The sequence below is a fragment of the Balaenoptera physalus genome (genome assembly GCF_965194825.1).
Source record: "Balaenoptera physalus genome assembly, chromosome: 14".
In the NCBI taxonomy this organism is placed as follows: Eukaryota; Metazoa; Chordata; class Mammalia; order Artiodactyla; family Balaenopteridae; genus Balaenoptera; species Balaenoptera physalus.
The window spans coordinates 70446351-70463031 of NC_138893.1; the positions used below are offsets into that span (position 1 = coordinate 70446351).

At 51.2% G+C, this 16681-nt stretch overlaps 1 protein-coding gene across 2 annotated transcripts in view; it reads left to right on the forward strand.

The window, feature by feature from the left end:
- Nucleotides 1–16681, forward strand: part of DRGX (dorsal root ganglia homeobox) — a 54004-nt gene that overhangs the window by 28083 nt on the left and 9240 nt on the right. Inside the window, exon 7 of one of the 2 annotated variants that reach the window (XR_014253266.1) lies at nucleotides 2085–4709. Coding sequence is in view for 1 of the 2 variants with exons in the window: in XM_082424266.1 (XP_082280392.1) it covers nucleotides 2085–2350 (266 nt within the window). In the remaining variant the exon portion in view is untranslated. Of the gene's footprint in view, nucleotides 1–2084; nucleotides 15502–16681 lie in introns of those variants that run through there. The other variant, XM_082424266.1, reaches the window with a different exon arrangement.

Here is a 16681-nt window from a genome sequence, read left to right on the forward strand (position 1 = left end):
GAGCCGGCTGGGGGTGGAGGCTGTGGCAATGCTCGTCTTCTGCAGGAATCACACGTGGTGCGTGGGGCACGGTTTGACCTGTCCAGAGGCTCAGGAAGCCTCTCAAATTATGTCATGCCAGCAGCCGTGTCCACCCACCCAGTCTGGGTGCAGGTCTGTGTGACTCCTGCCACCACACCTGCACTTTTGGTGGTGACAGCATTGCTCAACTGTCCCCTCAGAACTTGGATGGCCATCAGGACCTCAGGATTCCATGGCCAGACTCTCCATATCCCCTCACACACACACACACACACTCACCACAAACACACCCCTTTCTCTCTGTTTGCCCCCATCTTGGAAATGGCACCTCCATTCATTCATTCTGGTGCTCAGGCCCAAACCTAGGTGTCGTCTGTGAATCCTTCTTTTCCATCAGCCTCCACCTGCAGTCCAAGGACAATTTGCACAGGCGCTAACCTTCAGCATAAACCAGCATCTGGCCACCTCTCATCACCTCCCCTCTAGCCACGTTGGACCAAGCCGCCATCAGCTGGGACTGCGTTATCGCGGTAGCCTCCCCATCCTCTCCCCGATGCAGTGAAGCTCCAGACACTATCTACTCAAACCCACTGGGGCTTCCCCTCCCTGCGTCCCGCCTGGCCCTGGCGGCCCCCGACTCATCTGCTGTCCTCCTCCCCCGTAGCCTCTGGCTTTGGTCACTCTGAATGCCCTGCTGCTCTCTGAGGCCGTGCTCTCCCCACTTCGGTGCCATTGCACTGGTCTTCTCCCCAGCTGTCGTGCTCTCTCCTGGGCCTTCACGTGTCTGTTTCTCTGACGTTGCACTCACGTATCTACCAAACATCACACTCCATTCCCGTTTTAAATAGCACTCACTGCCGCCTGCCTTTGCATGAGGGATGCCTGGGCTATGGTGTGCCTCTCCACTGGAACTGCTCCATGAGGCCGGGGATCTTGCTGCCTTATTCCTGCTGAGTGGTCACTAGGGTCGAGACCAGTGCCAGGTGTTCATGGGCCAGTCATTGAATAAATGCACAGTTGAGGGTGACCTGTGAAAAGGGAGGCTCCTCAAACCCGGCTGGCAGAGGGCCCTCCCGGCTCTGTCCCTGGAGTGGTTTATGCAGTGCTGGCCGGCAGGCTCGGGGCCAGGTGATTGTTCCTAAGTCCCATTTCACACATCGGACCTGTGCTGAGTGCTTTCCAAACTGAGGCCATCAGAGCTTCTCAAACGTTAGTTCACGGTGCCCTGAGGGTCCCTTGAACCTCAGGTTAATGTTTCGTGACTCTCCTGGGCCATAAAAAATACCTACTAGTTCTGTTCATTAAATGGTTAGGTCCAAGTAACTCAGTGAGTGTTTATGTCCCAACAACTTAGTAGCCATTTGAAAAGTATCACTTATAAATTGAAAGAAAAGCAATATTTTTCTTTTATTCTTAAATAGCTACCACTACTTTCTAATGGGACGTACACCAATGGGCTCTGCCCGGCTTCTCTAAACTTGGAATCACGTGGGATGCCACCACCCCTCATTTTATGTTCCGTGTGGATTTTTGTGTGGTACTTGCAAAATCCAGCTTCACAGATGTATGACGTCCTTGAAGGGAGTGCAGTGAGATCTCCTGCTGAAGCTGTGAGCTGCCTCGTCCAGCAGCTTCACGGTGTCCGACAGATGTGGCTGGCTTCCCCTTGCCTTTGAAAATTTAAAACACCCCTGCAGGGCCCTTGTGAGTTCTTAGGGGTCATAGTTTGGGGTGTGTGGCATCACTTCACTGGATCCCCAGTGGGGATCATTTCATTTTACCGAAGGAAAAGCCCGGGCGCAGAGAAGTCAAGATATTGGTCTAAGGCCACACAGCTGGTTGGTAAGGGAACCAAGACTGGTCGGTTCTCCCTGATACTCTGGTAAACCCTTGGACTATCAACTGGATCTCTTGAGTTGTGCATCTTTGGGGTCCTGAGCACTTGTCACCTCTCCCTTTAGTGTTTGGAACCAATCAGGATCAATCGGCCCCTTGCCCGCACCCAAGTCTGAGAGACCGAAATGTGGACAGTGATGGCAGCCTGTTGTTTCTCCTTCTTCCAGGGGGCCCACTGTGCTCTTGCTGTGTCCCAGACCCCATGGGGCTCTCCTTCCTCCCCCCCTACGGCTGCCAGACTAACCGCACGGCCAGCGTGGCAGCCCTGCGCATGAAAGCTCGCGAGCACTCGGAGGCCGTCCTGCAGTCGGCCAACCTCCTGCCGTCCACCAGCAGCAGCCCCGGCCCTGCGGCCAAGCCGGCGCCCCCCGACGGCAGCCAGGACAAGGCCCCTCCCAGCAAGGAACAGAGCGAGGGTGAGAAGAGTGTATGAGGGTCCCGAGTGCCCAGGCCCGCCGTGCCCTCCCCCCTTGCTTCTCCCAGCCTCAGCCCCCATGGAAAACTCTCCAAAGAGCAAGGAAGAAGCCTGCTGTCCAGGGCCTCCTCTCGGACTCAAGAAAGGAAGCGAGACCCACAGCTTCCCGGTCTCTGGAGAGTGCCTCTGGAGTCCTGCCAGTGGGGCTGTTTTGTCCTGGCTTCTCTGGCGACAGGTACCGATGGTACTCATGGGTACCAGAGTCTGCTCCGTGGTGAGACCCCTGGGGTTTCCATCTTGGCCCAGAAGTCTGGAGGGAAGGAGAGTTATTCACCCCATCACCTTCCTGTCCCTCTCCTGGGCCACCTTTGAAGGTCTTGTCAACCCAAAGAACCATGGCATGGGTCATCTTTGAGAGACGCCCAGAGCTAAGTCTCATGCTATGAAATGAGACTGTCCCCCCCTTACATTAAGAACCAGGAAACTGGTGTGATCCCAACCAACTCTCTTCCCTCCGCCAAGACTAGCAGCAATGCCCTCCTTTCTCATGCTGGAGGCTGCTGGTTGTGGGCTTGGTTAGGTTAGAAGGTGAGAAGACGTGGAGTAGGGAGGGGCTGGCAGGACACAGCCTGCCCCGGGGGTACATGGTAGCTCTGCCATTGGGCATCTCTGGCCAGGGAGGCCCGGCCGGTCAGACAGACCGTCAGCTCCAAGACCTGGGGCCACCATCTTGACGCTGCAGGCCCAGGGCGAGTGTGGTCCCCACAGCAGCAGCGCCCACCTGCAGCCCTTGCCTCTCCGGACTAAATCTCTAGGTGGGTGGGAGTGGACCAACTGGAAAGCAGCGCTTTGCTCCAGGGGATGCTGAGAGCCCTCAGAGGAGGAAGAAACCCCCCAGGAACGCCTCTGAAATAAGCACGTGTCTGGATGAACTACGTGTCCACAGGTCCCTGGCACATGGATGGGGCTCTCTAGTTGTGGTTTTTTGGTTTGTTTTTATTTTTTTTTTAAGTGGAAGAAAAAAAAAGTAGGAAATGAGACAAGAATGGCGTACATGCAGAAATGGAGCATGGGGAAGAGGGCTTCCTCGTGGTGTGAAGAGAATTAATTCTAAAGGGCCAAATTTCATAAGAGGTTTCAGTTTCAGTCAAATGTGTCTGTTCTCTCTCGTGTGGATAGTGAACTTGAAGCGATCAAAGGGGAAATGTGCAATAGCGTGATAGTTTGCAGTGTCTGATGGCTTGCTGATGGTGTTTCCATGCAAACTGTTATTGCTTTTATGATTATTTTCCTTTCAGTTATTATAATCAAAGGTTCTACCTTCAGGTCACCCTGCCCCCTTTTTTTACCCTCCCCCCAGAACCCCCTCAAATAATACTCTTAAGTGTATTGTGCCTCGTCTCTGATTACCGCAAAGCATTTGATAAAATACACTGTCTCCTTAAAAAAAAAAAAAAAAAAATCAAGTCCTTCTTCCTGCTGTATTTTGCTTGTTGAGTACAGAGATGAAACGATTTGCCAAAAAGCGGCAAAGTCGCTTCCGTTTCCCTGTAATTATGAATGTTCTGTTGAACGATGTAAGCTCAAGCCCTTATGTACACTAACTCTTCAATCTAATTGTTTGATTAAACTCGTATTTCCTCCAGAAAGGTACATAAATAAGTGAACTGTTGAGCAAATTAAGAATACTTAACAGCATTGCATCTGAAAAGTAGTTACGCTGATTAAATTTTGTGTCCTTGAGGACTTTCAGGAAATTACTTTTGATCGTCAATAACACAATTAAGTAAACTACACACACATTAGCATGAATAATTGATAAGAAATTATGTATTACCACGAAGCACTGATTTAATAATTCATGATGCGACACTCTAGTGACTGTGCAAAACTGGATAACATCGAAAAGTCTGCCTGATGTTACTGAAAGAAAGGAAAAAAAAACAAGCGCCAAGCCTCTTCAGAGATATGGAGGACTTAGTTTTGTTGTACAAAGGCGAAAAGTCACTGTGCATGATGTAGTTTCTGTTTGTTTAAATACCCGAATAAATTTAGAAGAGTTAAAAAGAAAGATATAAAGAGTTCAGGTTCTCTCTGTTTCTCCTGGCCCCCGGCTGCAGGCCTGGGAGGGGCGTGCTTCTCCACTTTGGCCAGCATGCAAATGGAATCTTTCTGAAACTTCCGGGGGGGTGGGGTGGGGTGGTTGGAGGCCTTGGCTCGGGAACCTTCTAGCAGACGCTGGGACAAGACAGGCCTCTGTGCAGGTCAGAACCTCCCCCAGTGCCGGCGCATGTGAGTCAGCCCTTCTGTCCTGGGACAGACGGATGGATGGATGGACGGACACGGCCTCGCTGGATCCCCTCACTGGCTGTCCTTGGTGAGAACTGTCCTTTCGGGCAGTGAGAACAGCCGTTGATGGAGCCCCTATAGGTTGTCCCATCTGCAGAATTTTATAACATGACTCTAAAGAGGCAGCCAGGCTTCAGTCTGGGAAGGAGGCGCAGGCCCCAGGGATTGAGTGATTGAGTAATTATTATTATCCATCTATTGGTTGAAGCCCTCTGAAGAGCTTTCCTTAATGCACTCCAGGTTATAGGAAAGGAATCTGGAGTCATGATGGGGGCAGCGGTCCAGTCTCGTTGGGGGTGACGACCTACGGGGACTGGAACATCAGTGGGGGGTGGCAGGGAATCGGAGGTGGGTGGCCCTGGCATAAGACATTGGGCAGGGTCTCCCTTTTCCATCCCTCAGTTGGTGCTTGATTTAGGAATACCCAGAGCTTGGTCTCTCAATTGGGTAGGAGGATCTCCCTTAATAAATAATCCCCTTTATTAAGACTCTGCCACTGTCTCATTGTCTGGGAACTTTATAGAGGTTAGTTCATTTAATCCGAATGATCAACTCACAAGGTAAGTATTACTACCCCATTTCACAGATAAGGAAACTGGGGCACAGTAACTTCTCCAAAGTTACGTGGATGGTAGCCTCCAATGGGAAGAGGGAGAGCTGGGCCTCATTACCTGTCACACAAAGAGTGCTGAATACATGAATTCACGAGAGTAACTAGGCTCAGTCTTTAGGCCCCAAGAGGGCAATGGAGGCATAGCTAAGGCCAGTTTGTCCTGGCAGGTTTGACAGTTGGAGAGTTGGGGTAACTCTGCTTTGCCTTTGCTCACTGTCTGTGGGCTCTGTCTGGGGCTGGGCTGGCCTGTGAAGGGGAGGACATGCCATCCCAGCATCTCCCTCTCCTGGGTCCAGCCTGGCAAGGACAGAGGTCAGCCTGAACCCATTTTATCCGCCCCTAGGCTAGCACACCTGGCCTTTGCATCATGCCTACCTGTCCAAGGGCCCACCCACCCAGCAGGGATTGCCAGTGTTGATGGTGCCAAGAGCTACGGGGCCCCTCCAATGGTTTTTCCAGCAAGAGGAGCACCAAGAAGGGGCCAACCACTCCACATCATGGACCCTCACTCTCTCTTCTTAATTTTGTGGCTTCACTGGGTAAAGTAGAACTTTGATGAATTCAGAACCTGACTAAAGTGGTCAAAAGCTCATTCTACCTGTTCAAAATCCCAGCTCTTACTGGCTGTGTGACTCTGGGAAAGTCACTTAACCTCTCTGTGCTTTGGTTCTCTCCTGTAAAGTGGTAGCAGCCTCGTACGGTAGGGTACAATAATGGTACCAGCCTCGTAGGGTTCTTTGAAGGTTACATGAATCAATCCCTAAGTGCTGCCTGGCACAGAGGAAATGCAGTATAAATGCTAGTTCTTCTTCCACCAAGCCTCACACATATCAAGGGCTTGAAGACCTTTTTCGGGTAAAAACCTCATATTCTCAAGAAGGAAACAGGGTGGTTTGACTCTCAGAGCCTGAGGATGTGTCTTCTCCTGGAAGTCATGCCCCCTTCCACAGCCCACATAATTTGCTTAGGAAGTGGGTGTGGCAACCCCCAAATCCTCTGCAGACTCATCCATGGCTGAGAGCCTGGCATCTTGCCAGCTGGGTCTTGGGACCCGAGAGCTTGGATGGGAACTGCAGTGCTGGGAGGCATGTGTGTGGGATGTCTGGTGAGAGGCAAAGAGAAGGTCTTACTTAAGACTCTTTTAGTGGCCAGTAATGGGAACTGCCGGAGTCAGTTTAAGTCAAAAAAGTGACTTTGAGAGAAGGAAAGGAGATACACCATGGAGCTCAGGATGGCAGGGACTCTGGTCCTGGGTCTCTAGTAGGACAGGCACTAAGGGCCAGGGGCTGTGGGGCCGTCCCTCCTTTCTGCTCCTCTCTGGTTGTGCGTTCTGTTTTCCTTCCTGCAGCCTACTTTATCCCTCACAGAGTGCCTCAATCAGGTTCTCCACCAGGCAGAGGTTCCCTGTAGTTTTGGAACCCCTCCCAGACACCTGGGAGAGTGGATCTGCTTGGCCCAGCTTGGCCGGGCTGTCCACCTCTGGTCCTATCAGCTGCGGCCAATTGTGGCGGCCCCAGTCCTGCCCTGGGGCATGCCATCTGGGCGGACACTGGAAATATGCCCACTTCTGGGAGAGCACACCAGAGGCAGAGCAGGGCACAGATGTGAAAAAACCAACCCGTTTAGGCACATCAAACCCAAGGAGGATATTTATTTTCTTTAGAGACAAGAGCTATAAGGAACTTATAATATTCATTAAAAAAAAATGATAGCTCCATTTCTGGGCTCCACTCTTGGACACAGCCAGGCTTCAGTGAATCCAACATTTGGTGTTTTCTCTCCAGGACTTGGCTAAACACCTTGGCAGTGAGCTTGTGTACAAACATAAATCATGGGGGTGTGCCTGGGCTCTGCACCCAAGAAACTCATGGATCCTGGGGCTGTGCAACACCCCAGGGATCCCCTTGAGCCATCCTCGGTGCCTGTCCTTGTCTAGAACCCCCTCCCAGTGACAATAAGGCTCGATTCAGAATTTGGACCCCCAGGGCCCCAGCACCACCAACTGCTGTCCGAGGTGGGTAGTGAGCTAAGTGCTGGGGAGTTAGGCTCAGGGGTCTGCCATCTTTGTGTGGAGAGGAGGATCTTCTCCCCCAGCATGAGCTGTTCTCCTGGCCAAGCCAGGCCCATATGCTCCCTCAGTCCCGCGGCAGGAGGCAGGGTGATAATTTTGGATAAACCAAGATCTATCCCCTAATCCACCAGGAAGGACATTCTAGAGAAAAGGGCTGCCCCCTACCTGTATGTGTACTATTTTTTTTTTAAATTTTATATATTTATTTATTTCTGGCTGTGTTGGGTCTTCGTTTCTGTGCGAGGGCTTTCTATGGTTGCGGCAAGTGGGGGCCACTCTTCATCGCGGTGCGCGGGCCTCTCACTGTCGCGGCCTCTCTTGTTGCGGAGCACAGGCTCCAGACGCGCAGGCTCAGCAATTGTGGCTCACGGGCCTAGTTGCTCCGCGACATGTGGGATCTTCCCAGACCAGGGCTCGAACCCGTGTCCCCTGCATTGGCAGGCAGATTCTCAACCACTGCGCCACCAGGGAAGCCCCTCTATGTGTACTTTTAAGTCATCTTTCTCTGAGTCACTTTGAGGCAAAGTGGGGTATCTCAGTGGAGAGCAGCATGATCTGGGTACCCTAGGAACATCTTGGGTGTTATCTTTGTGCTTTCTCGGACAGGTCACTGGAGGCTGGGCTTTAGGGTTGAGCCTTCTCTTGCTGCTGCTATCTGCCTTCTGTTCTCCGGCTTCTGAGCTGGGAGGGCTGCCGCTGCTGTGCAAAGCTGCTTGTTTTCTGAGCCTGGCTCTGTGCAGGAGATGGGCCATTGCGCTTTAGTGCTCTTCCTTAGGACGTGGGCACTGCCCCCTCCCACCAGCCCTTGGTTCCCCTGACTCTGCTGGATGTATCCTGGCTGCGATGCAGGGCCGGGGACCCGGGCGCATCGTCAGACAGTGCTGGGGCTGTGGCTGTGGAACCCTGGCCTGGATCAGTTGGGTGCCCCAGATGTCCCAGCAACCTCTATGCTGAGATGCCTGTGCTGCTGGTGGGGAGAGGAGGTTTGCCAGCTGGTGAATGGCTGTGAAGCCCTGCCTGAGGCACACGGGTGGTAGAGGCACTCATCCAGCTTGAGTAAAGGGTCCAGAGAGCATGGGAGGTGTAGGATGAAATGACCCAAGCTGGGGCCTCCAGGTCAAGGGCTGCCCAGGCTCTACCAATGGGAAGTTGCTGCTAGGGGGCAAGGCTGCAGACTCTGGCGCCTGATGCCTCTACTTGGCAGACAGGAGCAGCCCTTCCCCTTCCCCTGGCCCTGGAGACCCTGCTTTGAGGCTGTTTGAGTTCCCAACACAAGGTAACATCCCAACAGGGTGATGGCAGCATGGGGTGCGTGAAACACCACAGACCTGGGAATCAGAGGCCTGAGGTCAACCCCTTCTATTGGCTGGGTGACCTTGGGCAAGCTGTTTAACCTTCCTGCACCTCATTTCTTAACTGTACAGTGGAAGTAATTATCCTGATTTTGACTTCATAGGGTTCTCGCGAGGATCAAGGGAGATGATGCATGTGAAGGCAGTTTGTGAACAACTCTCAGGGTGACAAGGTCATTGGCAGCACACTGCAACCACGCTGTCTGAAGCCGCTTCCTGCTGCAGCAACGTGGGCCAGGCGAAATGCAGCCTAAGGGCAGAAAGGAGGCGAGTGGCCGGGAAGTGAATTGTGTGGACCCTCCCCAGGGCTTTGCACGCCTCGAGGCCCCTCCCCCTCCAAAGGTCTGGATGGGGCAGGGAGAGGGGCTAAGTGATTGTGTAATGGCCACATCTGTCAGCCCTGGCCAAATGGTTTTTCCAGGAGTCAGCCAGCTAATGGCCCTGCAGCCGGGAGAGAGCTTCTCCTAAGTAGAGCACTTTATCTACCCGAGAACATAAGAGCAGCGTGGCCCCAGGCCACCAGGACTCAAAGAACAGCTGCTCTGCCTGCAACCTTGAATTAGCACACTGTCCCCATTGGCTTGCCTCGCACCTGCTGCCAGAGGCCAGTCTGCAGGTGGCAGCTGAGGTAGCCAGTAAGGGGGCACAGGAGGCCAGCTGAGGGTGTCACCAGCTCTGGCCTTGAATCCAGGACCCTGTACCACCCGCTGTCAGTGGGACCTTGGCAAGTCCCTTGTCTCCAAGCCTCAGTGTCCACATCTGTACAATGGAAGCAGTGAGGCTTAGCTGTTGGGGCACTGTGCCTAGCACACGAGGGTGACTGCTGCCCAGGAGGGCCGTGAGCTCTCCCAGGTGATGATGATGACAAAGAGGGAGGAACAACCCTATGGGCCGAGGGAGAAGCCCCTGTAGGTTGAGGGGACCCAAGAGTGCGGTGAAATGGTGCACCCAGCGTGCAGTGCAGACAGGCCTTGTTTTCACCTGAGTCTTGTGGGAAGGCATGAAAGTCCTGTGTACAGAGGTCCAGCTGCAACTTATACCTTATAAAGTGGGTTCTGTCTCTGGAGAGCTACAAAATATCACCAGTTCTCCAAATATTGGATACATAATTTTTAAAAAGTCTTTTTATTTTGGAATACTTTTAGACTCATATGCAAGTTGCAAAAATAGTACAAAGTTTCCTTGTCCCTGTCACCGTTTCTTCCAAAGATAATGTTGACATAACCCTAGTACTATGATCAAAACCAGGAAATTGACATTGGGACAATACTATTAACTAAACTACAGACCTGATTTGGGTTTTACCAGTTTTTACATGTGTTGATTTTTTTATGTAGGAGGATAGAGACATTTCATCACTTGCATGTTTTCGTGTAACCATCTCCCACAATCAGGATACAGAACTCACCATCACCTCTAAGAGACTCTCCCCCAACCCTAAGCCTGGCAACCACTGGTCTGTTTGCCATCGTTTCAAGGATGTTATATACCTGGGATCATAGAGTGACTACATGCTTTTTAAACATCAAGTGTTCAACATGATGTGTTAGTCATCATGATTTAAAACATTACCTACAGAGAGTAAACATTAACTATATACAACATAACTTCAAAGGGGCTCTGTCAGATAACTATCAGTACATTGACATTTATGAGTCAGAGGAAATTTATTTTTATTTTTTATTGTGGTTAAGTACACACAACATAAAATTTATCATCTTAACCATTTTAAGTGTACAGTTCAATAGTGTTAAGTATATTCACATATTCTTAACATATACTGTGCAAACAGTCTGCAGAAGTTTTTCATTGTGCACGACTGAGACTCTACCCATTCATCAACCCCCCATTTCCCTCTCCACCCAGCCCCTGGCAACCACCATTCTACTTTCTGTTTCTATGAGTTTGACTACTCTAAGTATCTCATATAAGTGGAATCATGCAGTAGTTATCCTTTTGTAACTGGCTTATTTTACTTAGCATAATTTCTTCAAAGTTCATCCACGTTATAGGTCAGTTCTTTCCTTTTTAAGGCTGAATGTTATTCCATTGTATGTATACACATACCACATCTTGTTTATCCATTCATCCATCAATGGTCACTTGGGTTGCTTCCACTTTTTGGCTATTGTGAATATTGCTGCTATGAACATGGGTGTGAAAATGTCTCTTCGAGACCCTGCTTTCAGTTCTTTTGAGTACATACACAGAAGTGGAATTGTTGTATCATATGGTAGTTTTAACTTTTTGAAGAGCCACCATATCGTTTCCCACAGTGGCTACACCATATTACATTCCCACCAACAATGCACTGGGCTTCCAATTTTTCCACATCCTCACCAGCATTTGTTTTGTTTAATTGATAGTGGCCATCCTAATGGGTGTGAGGTGGTATCTCATTGTGGTTTTGATTTACATTTCCCTAATGATTAGTGATGTTGAATATCTTTTCATGTGTCTGTTGAACACCTTTTAATGTGAAAAAGCCTTGCTGATGGGGGTTCTGGAAAGGACTGAGTAAGAGAATGTAAAGTTGACTTTGGTGATGTTTTATTCACTTTTTGGAATAACTTGTCAAGAGGAGATGAAATGCCAGCCTGTTTGTCTTGGCCAAGAAATCTGTGGCAAGGTATAAGCATAACATATGGGTGCATGAATTTTCTCTGCATTTGGATCATTGTATTACAATCTACAATCACACGGTAAGAAGAAACCAGAAACGGGGTAAATTATATCTTCTCCCCATTTCCAACCTTCCCTCCTCTGGTTCCTCTGTGTAGAGATGCCCTCTAATATTTGGTTCTTCATATCTGTCCAGAGATATTAATATGTACATATCTCTCTTGTCATATAAATAGTAGCACATCACACACACTGTTTGGTCTTTGCTTTTTTCTCTTAAATACGTATTTTGGGGAGCATTCCATATTAGTGTGTGTGGTTCTGCTTCTGGAATGTTCTTCTGAAGCTAATTCTCAATCCACATGCCTGCATTTCCTCCACCAGTGCACTTAGCCTCTAGAAGCTTCCCTCCATGTTTTCTCCCAGCATCTGGCCAATGCGCTTCAACTGGCTTATTCCTTACACAGAGGAACACCCAGCGCCCAGACTGGTCCAATGAACATCAGTGTGAAAACAGAGTGTTGGTGGTGGCAGTGTGCCTAATGATTTTGATCATTTCCTGCTTTAATTCCACTTAGCGACTGACGTCCTCCATTACACTTTATTTTTTTAAAAAAAAGATAATAAAAACCAATAGTCCATATAACACAAACACTGCAGTATGGATAAATATGTGGATACTAAATTCTTGACTATTTAGTTTAAAATGTCCGTTCATCAGCTGATGTTCCAAAGTCTTACCTTGGGCGCGAGAAATTTGATTTAGAGGCTGCAGTATAATGGATAGAAATTCTGCCTGTGGGAAAGTTGATGTCTTCATGGCAAGAGTCAATGTAGTCCCAAGTGAGAAGAGCAAAGCCGGGGAGGACTGGGGTGGAGGGAGAGGAGTGGGGAACACAGGCTGAGGGCAGGCAGGAGGGCCCTTGTGAACCAGGGTGAGCTCTACCCCACAGGTGATGCAGGGCAGTATCGGAATATCAAGGGCTGTTGGGTTGACTTTGTCTTTTACTGTAAAAGTAATGATCATTAATGGATACCGTCTATGTGCCAGGCATTCTATAAGATGCTTCTCACATATTATTTCTTTTTTTCTTTTTTTTATAAATTTATTTATTTTATTTTTGGCTGCATTGGGTCTTCATTGCTGTGTACAGGCTTTCTCTAGTTGTGGTGAGTGGGGTCTACTCTTCGTTGCGGTGTGTGGCCTTCTCATTGTGGTGGTTTCTCTTGCTGCGGAGCACGGGCTCTAGGCACGTGGGCTTCAGTGGTTGTGGCTCCTGGGCCCTAGAGCGCAGGCTCAGTAGTTGTGGCGCACGGGCTTAGTTGCTCTGAGGCATGTGGGATCTTCCCAGACCAGGGCTCAAACCCATGTCCCCTGCATTCTTAACCACTTCCCTGGTGGCAGGTGGATTCTTAACCACTGCGCCACCAGGGAAGTCCCTCACATATTATTTCTGATGCTCACATAAATTTACTATTGTTTTTCTCACTTTCCATCTGAAAAAAGTGAGGCTGAGAGGGTTTAAGTGACTTATCCAGAGTGAAGCAGCTAGTTGTGTTAAGCTGATAAATTTGGGGATAATTTATTATATAATAATAGGAGAGGAGACAATAAAACATGGAATGGAGGAGCTGGACCCAGATGTAAGCTGGCAGTAGGAATTGAGTGAGTTGTACCCGTCCCCAGGAGTGGGAGAAACAGAGAGCATGACTTCCCCTGCATCATGTGACAGCCTCACCAGTCTCAGGGAGCGGATATCAGTTAGAGCTCAATGCCAAGGTTGAGGGATGGCGGGAGACTTTATTGGGGTGGGGGAGGCCGGGGTCCCCTCTCCTTTCATTATCTACTGAGCTCAATGTCTATTTTATTAATAATACATGCCTGGTGGTGATGTCTGTGAACGAATGTTTGTCTCCCAAGTCTAATTGTTCTGTCGGGCAGCCCTCCTGTAGATTTATCATTCTGTCTCTCTTCTTTATGTAGTAGCTTTATGGCCAGTGATTAGTAATGGCATCAGTTGGAGTCACTCTTTATGGGGACGATTCCTCTCGTTTACTGGTGGGATGAACTTGCAATGAGGGGGTTGGTGTGTGCAGGACCCTATCCCCCGCTTGGCTCTCCTCACCCAGCAGCCCAGGTGCCCTGCTGCCCCTACCGCCTTGGGCTGCCTCCCCTCCTGGCTGGGCCTCAGACACCCCCGCAGACTGAGCTCTGCCTCATCGTCCTCCAGAGGGCCCAGGGAAGCGAGTGTGTGAGCTCTTCATGCTTTAGTCTCTCCCTTCCCCCACTTAGGGAAACTGAGAATCCTGCCACCCTCTGAGCATCCCTCTCTGCCCTTCCCCTGGCACCATCTCCTGACCCCACATTCTTAGGAGGCTGCTGAAGCTGGGGAGAGGTGCTATAGCAGACCTGGGGCTGAGGGTCGTTCGCTGACGCAGCCCCGCACTCTAAGGTTGCTCACTGCCTGACCCACAATTGCTGCCCGCCCAACCTGGGTCCCAGCAATGGAGCTTTCTAACTTTGAGTGAACCTGACCTTCTGTTGCAGTGTCCCTTAATGACAGCTCTGCCTCTGGGCATTGCCTGAAGCCTACAGAAGCCAAGGCTAGGGCCCAAGTTGTGGGGCTCTCACCCCCAGTATAACTCGCCTAGGCTCAGTGTATCTTTCCAGAGGTACCTGTTCCCTGCCTGACTGCTGAGAGCTAAACGGGCCATCAGTTGAGCCCCTCCTGTTCTTATGAAGGTGTGTGGGGAGCTGCAGGGGTGAGGCAGGTTGGCAGCGAGGGGTGTGTGGGGAGGAGCTCGTTTCTGTGGGTGGATGGAACTACGTCTGCGTGTGAGGGGAGCTGAGGAGCCAGGCAAGGGTGCCCCAGGCTGGCTTCCGAGCTGGTTTCAAGTGACCCTTTCAGGACCCCTCCCCACCCCTCCCACACCCGTGCAAGCTGGACAGCATGGCTGGGCTCTCCCTTGAGGATCCAAGGCGTTGGCGAAGCAGCTCTTGTAGTGGGCTTCGCAGGCGCACAGACCTGGGGTTCGGATCCCAGCTCCACTCCGTATGTGCCCTGAGCTGTTTGGCCTTGGGTTTTTCTTCGGCACAATGGAGATAATAATAGCCTACCTGAAAGGGGCTCACCAGGCTTCTAAAAAGTGAGCCCAGCCCTTCGAAATAAGGAGGGCTGGCTGGCCGGATCTTGGCACCCGCGAGGTTTCCCTTGCTGCTTGACCAGCCGCTTCCTCCACTCTGAGCCTGAGGGATGCTTCTCCTTTAACCCAAGCAGAGATACTCCCATCTTCCTCTGTTCTCTCTAGCACAATGGAGCACAGAGGAGACCAGCTGGAAGGTTCCACTGTTTTGGTGATCTCTTGCTGAGTGACAAATTACCTTAAAATTAGTGGCTTAAGACCCTGATGCTTTATTACATCTCATGGATTCAGTGGGTCAGGAAGTTGAGGACAGCTTGGCTGGTGGCTTTGGCTCTGGATTTTTCATGCGGTTGCCCTGGGACAGGGGCTGGGGCCGGAAGGACCTGCCTCTTTCCCCGTGATTGACGTCAGGCAAACCCCTTGGCTTAGGAAGACCTGCTCTCGCCACGGGCGTTCCGAATGACTGCGTGGCCTGACTGCGTGGCCTCCACCAGCCGGCGGGGGGCCGGGTGCCAGCAGGCACACAGCTTCATCCTGGGGCCCTACAGAGGGTACTGAACCTCCTCTCTGGCCGGTCCATGGGCAGGAGCAGTGACGAGAAGCTCTTATTCCTCTGTCCTTCTGACAGTTCCCCCACAGAAGTCCTAGCCTTCCTTTTTCCACCTGGCTCTGACCGTGACCTTCCCACCTTGCCCAGGCCTGGCTGGCTGCAGGTCCTGCTGGCCTGTGAAGCTGCCCTGGTCTCTTCTTGGGTTGCAAGGGGCCTAGGACCTCGCTTTGTGGTTGGAGGTCTACCTCCTGATGCTAAGCCACACTCCTGTCTGTTACTTCCTGTGTGCATTTGGGAGCCTTATCATTTCCCTCAGCCCTGTCCCTCCTGGTGTGAAGGCTTGGGACAGGCTCTGGCAGCTCTCTCCTCTCCAGTCATCCTAACTGGGTCCATGGGGCCAGGCCAGGGGTCCAAGCATCCATGACTTTCCACCCTCCCTCCCTCCCTCCCTCCCTCCCTTCCTTCCTTCTCTTTTCAACACATGTTCGCTGAGCACCTATTATGTTCTAGGTGCTTTGAATACAGCAGAGATTAAAATAGACAGAGATCCCTGCCCTGTGGCTTATATTATCATAGGGGAAAGAGACAATAAATATTAGACATGATTTAATCCTAAATTACACGGTGTGTTAGCAGGTGACAAAACTGTGGAAAAAGTAACAAAGAAGAATAGAGGAGGGGGCTGGCATGGGGCGGTAGGTAGGCACATTTCAGCACTAAGTGGGGTAATCAGAGTAGGCTTGGGCCAGAAGTTGCAATAGGAGAGAAGCCTTGAAGGAGGGGAATGAAGGAGCCAAGTGGATGTCTGGTGAAGAACATTCTCAGCAAAAGAAACAGCCAGTGCAGCCAGTGCAAATGCCCTGAGGTCGCAGCATCAGAGGAGCAGCAGGAGGCCAGTGTGCCAGGTAGGATGTAGGAGTAACTGGAGACAAAGCCAGAGAGTGACAGTGAGGGCTGGGAGCCCTCGTGGATGGGAGAGGGGGCTGGGTAGGAGCCTGAATCCCTCTGGTCCTCAGCTTTTCTCACACCAGGTGCCTCAAAGTGCACTGCCTGTTCCGGGAGCCTGGGCAGAGCATCAGCCCCCCATCCCTCAGTGGGCACTTCTCACAGAGAGAGTGGGGAGGTTCGCCCCACGGCCCGTGCTCCAGCCCTGGACACTGTCCCTGACGCAGGGCTCTCTGGCCGGGCCACCAGTTGGGCATCATCTCCGGTCCTGCCTCAGGAGCAAGGCCACCCCTGCCAGGCTTGCTTCTAGGATTCTGGTCTTGGACTCGGCACAAGGAGGGAGGGAGCAAACTTTTTCCAATGACGCTGCATTCGCTTTGTCAACCAAATCCAATTCCCCTTCAGTCCCTCAGTCTAGGAATTACCCTTTAGTAAACTTGGGCCTGAACTGCAGCTGCAGCAGAATCAGGGGTTGTCCCCCAGGGGCCGCGAGGCCGGGCATTCCTGGAGGGTTTCCTCTCGCAGCTTTTTCAGGCCCGCTTGGGGAGAGGAAGCCCGCCAGCAGTGACATCCTCAGCGCTCAGGAATGGGAGCTGTGGGTGCAGTGAGCAGGACCTCTCAGCCAGCCTCGAGCTGTCTGTTGCCAAGCTCTCTGAGTCTGCGGCGAGACCACCCCCAGACCTCTGCCAAACACTGAGGGACT